Below are 7,776 nucleotides of genomic sequence, written 5' to 3' on the forward strand. Positions count from 1 at the left end.
TACGTTCATATCGGAAGTATTTTCTTTTCATTTCATTCTTTAAAAAAGAGGCATGTTAAAAATAGTTTAAAACGATTTTTTTTAATTAAATAAATACTTCATATTTTTGGTGTAAATACACGATTTCTAACTGATTTGTCACAATCAATTTAATGTACATATTTTATTTCTTAATAGTCAATAAAACCTGTCATTATTATTATCAATGTGATTTTAATGTCAAGAAATGTCCATAATCATTGTATAGTACAATATGGAGACTAAAATGCTCTATGTGGCCATAAGTTTGTGGACAAATGACCATCCAGTGATATAAATGTTCATCTTTTATGTCGTAAATTGTGGTGCTCGTTAAATAAACTCTGAAAAGTAAATGTAAGACCTGGCGAGTGGCCTCTTTATTTTTTATAGCACTTAGCTAAATTAACAAGAGGGGCTTCTCTATTCTTTTTTAGTTTTATGTATTTTATTCCTATGTGTCTGCCATTTGCATGCTTGGTACTACTGCCATCTGGCGGACAATAACAGGAATTTCAATCACGGAAGTAAATGTGTCTTTTTTATGTCATAAATCTACATTTTTATTTAATAATTGTCACTTTTTATACCGTAAATATCACTCTTGACAATGCCAGCTGCTTTTAGTCCGACAGCTACAGCACAAATCCTCCCCCTTAAGAACGAATCAATAGAGTCGACTCCGAAGCTCGACACTCTCTTATAGAGCGTTATGAGGAATCGACTCTTCAAGAGTTCAATTCGCTTCAAGTTGCCTAGCGACAGATTTAACAAAAGTATGGCTGCGAATTCGGAGGAACATGCGCCCAAACGCGTCTTTATCAACAATCTGGATAAATATACATCCAAAAACATAGGAAAGGTTAGATTTCTTTTTTAAAATAATCTTTTTTATTTCCAACCCAACTTGAATTAGTAGTTTGAAGGTTATTTATTATATAAGTAGTTTGTACCGTCCAGTGTCATATACAAAGCATATAAACGTATTATGGTTTTATTGTCATTTAATCATTACAAATATAAATATAATTGATTGAAATAAACATTTTAAACCCCCAATTAAAAGAAACCTCAACAAACATCTCATTTCTATCAATATATAATATAACACACACACACACACACACACACACACACACACACACACACTCATTATGTCCATTATGACACTGACTGTCCATTCATTATATTTCCATCATTGTTGAGCTGAAGATCAACATGTGCCGAAGCAATTCTGTTGTAAAGGCTTTCCATATTGAGCCTTGAGCTATAAACTGGGACAAAAAGTCATGCAAGCTGTTGGTTTATTGGCCATCATGCGATGATTTAGCACAGCATCCTTAGTATCAGCCTGGTCAAGCTGCTAGTCTTTTTATATTTAGGGAAGTACAACCAGATCTCAGGAATATGCAATATATTACAATATATTAAAGCAGTCCAGCACATCATGTAGCTGAGATTAAGGAAATGTAAGAGCCAGAATTCACATGCTAACAACAAAAGACAATTGTTTATGTCTCCAGAGTTTTTTTTTTTTTGCATTTTGCTGGTGGTTTACTATTAGGGTGTATTTAACACAGGTGCTACACTTTGCTGCTATTAATTACACTTTGATTTGTAATTTTCTTTTGCTTTCAGTTTTTAGCCTCTTATGTTGAACGGGAAAATGAGTCGAGTTCCCGAGCAGGAGCGTTTGAGATTGTTGGAACTGTTTCGGGAAGCGAGGAGAAGACTGGATTTGCAGTAGAAGAATATAAAGTGAGTGGAACATCGGCTGTGTTTGTTTTGTTTTTTTTACATTGCGATGTTCTTTTAATAAAGACATTGTTTGTGTTCCTGTAGAATTTAACACGTGAGGAGCTTTTCCATCACCTGATGGAGTCGGACGTGATCGTTTATAACATCTACAACGAGAATGCTGATCAGATTGAGGAAGCCTCTTGGGTGGTCTCAGGTATTTTTCGTTTAACGTTTGCCTACTGATTGAAATTTGATCTTGAACCCTTTCATCAAAGGGTTTGTTGCTGTCTGTTGTCATTGAAGCTCTTCACAGTGACATGGATGCATTTCCTCAACCGAAAATGTTCATCCTGATCTCTACGGTCATGACCTGGGCTCTGACTGAGACACTCGATCCAGTAAGTGAGACAGAGATTCCATTATAGAGCGAATGCCGATATAACTTTCAGTGAGAGTTGTGCACTTTGTGTTGTTTTGATTGTAGAACGATCCCGAAATTCCTCTCGTGGAATGGGACTTCAGGAGACGGAAACCGCATCCGAGTTTTCAAGATCATATGGATCTGGACAAGCTCGTGTTTAAACTGGGAAGATCTGTGAGTGCTGCTGGAAGTGTTGTTTTATACGCCGCACTTCTTTTTTATAATTGTTTAAAGTGTTCATGTGCAGTGACGAGATGTTTTCCGTCACTGTGTTTTTCTGTATTGTGTCATCTTTATAATATGGTGTCATACATTTCAGAATAAATCCCAGTTTTCTACTTTTGTGGTTGCCTCCGGACTGCAATACGGCATGGGCGAGCAGGCGTTTCATTTCTTTTTCAAGGTCAATTCAGACTCTTTTTTACACTTTGAGACACGTTCACGCTTTTTCCTTCCGCTCTGTATTGTGCTGCTGCTGTAACTGATCATTTTGATGTTGGAGTTGGGATTATATTCTGATCTTTTTTGATATTTATCAGTGTATAACTGAGCGTTTGTGGCTCTGCTCTCTTTTAGACGTCTTGGTTGGGAGAGGAACAGGAAGTGCCGATCTTCGGAGACGGCTCCAATTTCGTTCCAACCATCCACATCACTGACCTGGCAGGGTGAGTAGTGATGGACAGATTGCTCTTAGTGACGTATATTTACTCTTTTAAATAAACCAACGTAACACATTTTTAAGCATAAATGATTCACAAGTGACAGTTTTATTCGATCAGATCGTTTCAGCTCTCAAAATATTTCATTCAAAAGAGTCAAATGACTGAAGTGAACACTGATTATTATCAGGAATCCTGAGAGATTATCGATCACTGAGAGTCCTTCTGTTTTTTCAAAAGGATGGTGCAGAACGTAATCGAGCGTAAGACCAAGGTGCCGTCTTTACTTGCAGTGGATGAATCACACAACACCATTGCTGACATCGTCAATGTAAGTTTACGTAATGGCAGCAATATACACAGTATATATTTATGGCATATTTATATATATATATATATATATATATATATATATATATATATATATATATACATATATATATATATATATATATATATATATATATATATATATGTATATATATATATATATATATATATATATATATATATATATATATATATATATATATATACAGTACATACTGTATTTATTGCTGTTCAATCCTTTCCTATTGTTTTAGGCAATAGCAGTGGCGCTCGGACCCGGAAAAACCAGAAACGTTCCAAAAGAGGACGTTTTTCTATCAGAGGAATTGACAGTGAGTTGAACAAATGATGCGTTTTTCAAAAAGCAGATTTCACTTAAATTCGATCGATTTTTTTCCTGGGTTGGAAACGAGCTCCACCCTCAGACACAATAGAGGTTTTTTAGCTCCACCTCTTTTAAGTAAAAGGCTAAACATACCGTAATTTCCTGACTATTAAACGCACCCATATATAAGCCGCACCCACTGAATTTGACAAAGATTTTTATTTTGAACATAAACACGCCGCACCTGTCTATAAGCCGTGTCTACACTGAAACTAATGAACTTTACACAGGCTTTAATGAAAGACAGTGTCTGTTACACGGCTTGTATCTAAACAGTAGCCTACCAAGAGAGTCATTGTTCACTGTCTTCCTCCTTCCTTTCACAACTATTTCTCTCTGGAGTTTATCTTTTGGCATCGTCGTGCGTTTAAAAATCACCATCGGTGAATCTTTTCTCCTGATGCCATGCAGCTCAGAACACAGGTGAAGTGTTTTTTCATGCCCGGTTGTTTTCAGCGTGACGAATGATTCACATTTCCTGAGTGAGCGGCAGGTCAAACGTCAGAGGAACATCATCCATATTTATGATGTGGTGCGGCCCGATTCAGTGGGAGCGCATCTGATTTAATATAAAGAGTTTCATTGGTGCACCTGAACCCGTTCGGCAATTTCATTGATCTAATGTTATGGGGTTCAGTTTTTTGTCTTGAAGCTTGTGAAACCGGGAAAAACCCAGAAAAAATCCATAAATTAGCCGCTTCATTGTTTAAGCCGCGGGGTTCAAACCGTGGGGAAAAAGTAGCGGCTTATAGTCCGAAAAATACGGTAATGTTTTAAATCTGATCAAAAGGTTCCTTTAATGACACAATAAAACCATGACACAACTGAACCATTTATTTCTGGAAGTAACTGTAACTACTGTGCACTTTTGTTAGACATTTGATTGATGAGCACATTTGCAGCATTTGGCAGGCGTTCTTCCCAGAGACACTTATATTTATGTCACTTTTACGAATGAGCACGTTGCGGGTTGAGGGTCTTGCTCTAGGGTCCGGCAGAGGCTGTAGTGCTGTAGATTTGAACTCTCGACCTTCTTTTAGAAATCCAATATTTTACCCACTGATGTTGTTTTTTTACATGTTTCTCAGCAATCGGAAATCGACCATTTGTTCGTCGACATTAAAATGAAAGCCATATATTTGGATAAGTTTATGAGTCCCGAGAAGTTCGACTTCAACTGGGTTTCACAGAACGGTTTCGTTGGGAGCATCAGCCAAATTGTGGAGGAATACAAGCTCAATCGAGGCCTGCTGGTAAGCGACTGAGAAACTGGGACTGTTCGAATGATTACTTATGACTGTGTTAATATCAAACCCTGGTTGCTTCAGAGAGATTGATTTTTTTTTTCAGCCTATTCGCATCTGTGTCTTGGGACCTCCTGCTGTCGGGAAAAGCACCGTCGCTGAAAAGATATGCAAACACTACAAACTGCACCATGTAAAACTCAAAGAGACCATCACCGAGACGCTCGCTCACCTGGTAAGTGTCACACTAGTGCATATATCAAATGTGAAAAATTTTAACAGGCTTTGCACCAGGATCACTATTGTTTTTTTTTAATGCTACAGGAGTCACGTGCCCGTGTGGAAGAAGCAGACGGGAAAGAGGACGAGGAATCCTGTGGAACATGGGAGCTTTTGGACACACTGACCAAGAACCTGGAAAAAAATGGAGGTACTGAAGAAATAAAGAATCCTTGTCTTTTTATAGGTGCTATAAACCAATAAAGCTGGATCCTAAACTTAAGTATGCATGAAATATGATTTAATGCTCGTCTTTTCTTAAATATTTCATATGTCCCACGCTTCTCATCTCTGACATCACTTCGCCGATGTCATAGTGTTGAAGATTTAAGATTTTCATCACAAAACCTGCCACTGTTGGGCTGTAAAAGGGTTTTTGAATTATTTTATTTTATTAATATTCACTTAAAGATAAATGATCCAGTAGCTACTATAAATTAAACGTCTATTTTATTACTTTTATTCTCATTAGACTCATTTCTTGCTTTTAAAACCCTATAGTGTTTGTTATCAGTGAAAAAAATGAATGATACATTAATGAACGTGTGTCACCTTTTTGTTCAGGTCGGTTGGATGAGCAGTATGTCCTCCAAATCATTAAAGACAAGCTGAAGACTAAACCATGCAGAAATCAGGGGTTTGTCCTGGACGGCTTTCCGAAGACATACAATCAAGCGAAAGAGCTGTTTTCTGGTAGGATGAAGAAGCGCTCCTTTTCCAATGAAACAGTGTCAGAACGCTTCTATTCAGTTTTTAATGCTGTTTGTGAAATCACACAGCCGAGTCTGATCAAGCTAAAGACGAGCGTTCGAAGATCCCTCCGCACAACAAGGAAATCATCCCGGGTATGTGGAGTTACAGGAATGTACAAAAATTAAAAAATGTTTCCAGTGCTGATCGTGATAACACTTTTCACCGAATCTTTTTGTGTCTGTAGAGTTTGTGTTCTCGCTGGATGCCACCGACAAGTTCCTGGAGGAACGTGTGCTGAATCTGCCCGAAAGCGTGGTGCAGGGGACATCACACTCCGTGGAGAAGTATTTCCCACGTCTGGCCACGTTTCGAAAAAAGAATTCAGAGGACGCAACCGTGCTGAAGTACTTCGCTGAGCTGGAAAATCATCCTGTGCATATTAGTAGGCCTCAAAGAGACTTTACGAGAGCAATTGAGATCTTCTCGTTTCCGTGCTGACGTGTTCTGCTTTCCAAGACAACAATGTAAACCTCCTTTCTCATCCCTTCTAGAGATTGAAAGTGATGACTTGGAGAACGTCCTGGTGATGGAGAGGGTGATGGAGAGTGTGGGGGAGGTCAGGAACTATGGCTCCACCACGAAGGATTTGGAGGAGGAGAGGAGACAGGTGGAGATCATTCTGAGCAAGATGGAGGAGGATCGTCAGGCCGAAGCCAAGTGCAAAAAGGAAGAGGAGGAGCAGAGGGCAAAGCAACAGGAGGCTCTGGTACGAACACATGCTACACTGGGGCCTTGAGTCAAGTCAAAGTTGTAAGTTGTAAACTTTTCATGAAATCGTCCCGTTATCGCAGCTCATTTTGCCTGTGCACGTCTTTTTCATGTCAGAACAAGCGTCTGGACGAAGAAAGGCTTCAGGAAGAGACGCAGTTGATGGCAAAATCGGCTCCGCTCAGGCAATATCTGATGAACAGCGTGTTGCCCACAGTGATCCGAGGCTGCCTCGAGATCTGTCAGCTCCAACCAGACGATCCAATATACTTCCTGGTAGGATTTCAGACCCTTTTATCTGTTTCAGTACAACATCTCTTTCTTCATGTACAATGTTAATATAGTGTAGGCTTTTGCAATATAAGAGAGATTTTCTCCCCCAATAATCATGAGCCAGCTGACATTTTCTTTAGAGGTCTTTAATTTTATAAAGCGCATAGTTAGCATCAGTTACTGGAAAGATATTTATCAGAATCAGCCACAGAATAATTATATGAAATAACTGACAGAATAAATGAACAAAGTACCAAATTATCACTTGTTAGTATTATTAATTATTTATTTATATCATTATTAAGTATCCATAATCCATCATTAAGATGTAATTAAGTCCAAAATTATGACTTTTAGATGATTTAATATTACAGTTTACTGCAGTTTTTAACACAAACAGTAAAAGATTTATGTTTTTTTTCTTCATCTGTTACTTTTCAGGCTGAATATATCCTGAAAAACAAGCCAGAAGTGCAAACAAACACATCAACGTAAAAAATGTTGGGGCTCAGTTTTTTGGCTTGAAATTTGTGAAACTGGAAATAAAAACAGGAAAAATCCATATATTAGCCGCTTCGTTGTTTAAGCCACGGGGTTCAAAGCGTGGGAAAAAAGTAGCGGCTTATAGTCCAGAAAATACGTTAAATTTGTTGATAATATTGAATATTTTATTAGACTTACTGTAAAAATGACATCCACTTTAGTTGTTTACTGTAATGATAACATAAATGCCTAAAATAAATGTGATATTTTCTCTTTTTTTGGAAGTCAATTTGTTTTTTTTTATAATATTTTTTAGCGTTATATATTTAAATCTGCAATAGATTCAAAAAACAGGATCATCTAACTAACTGGGGTTATGTCAAGGCCACTGTGGACTATTTTCCTCCAGACCACCAGAGGGCACTCTCTATTATGGACCGACTATTTCTTATAACCAAAAGTCTGAACATAATATTGGTTTGT

General features: G+C 37.7%; 1 protein-coding gene across 1 annotated transcript; it reads left to right on the forward strand.

Annotated features, from left to right (window-relative positions):
• The first annotated feature begins 808 nt into the window (after window positions 1-808).
• Window positions 809-7,556, forward strand: LOC124390245 (adenylate kinase 7-like). The gene is made up of 18 exons (XM_046856072.1): window positions 809-880; window positions 1,657-1,776; window positions 1,861-1,972; window positions 2,062-2,156; window positions 2,243-2,353; window positions 2,499-2,582; window positions 2,756-2,844; window positions 3,079-3,169; window positions 3,423-3,500; window positions 4,642-4,806; window positions 4,904-5,032; window positions 5,122-5,227; window positions 5,641-5,769; window positions 5,856-5,921; window positions 6,014-6,211; window positions 6,321-6,535; window positions 6,655-6,813; window positions 7,252-7,556. Exons 3-18 carry the CDS (start codon window positions 1,894-1,896, stop codon window positions 7,303-7,305), a joined length of 1,848 nt encoding a protein of 615 aa, XP_046712028.1. The 5' UTR covers window positions 809-880; window positions 1,657-1,776; window positions 1,861-1,893; the 3' UTR covers window positions 7,306-7,556.
• Window positions 7,557-7,776: the final 220 nt, after the last annotated feature.

This window comes from Silurus meridionalis, chromosome 8 (genome assembly GCF_014805685.1).
Source record: "Silurus meridionalis isolate SWU-2019-XX chromosome 8, ASM1480568v1, whole genome shotgun sequence".
Classification (NCBI taxonomy): domain Eukaryota; kingdom Metazoa; phylum Chordata; class Actinopteri; order Siluriformes; family Siluridae; genus Silurus; species Silurus meridionalis.

Bases quoted from the DNA above. Each gene is read 5' to 3' on its own strand.
- LOC124390245 (XM_046856072.1), top strand. From the start codon at position 1,894: ATGGAGTCGGACGTGATCGTTTATAACATCTACAACGAGAATGCTGAT. The intron at 2,583-2,755 runs GTCAATTCAGAC...GCTCTCTTTTAG, and splicing joins CGTTTCATTTCTTTTTCAAG to ACGTCTTGGTTGGGAGAGGA. The intron at 3,501-4,641 runs GTGAGTTGAACA...CATGTTTCTCAG, and splicing joins TTCTATCAGAGGAATTGACA to CAATCGGAAATCGACCATTT.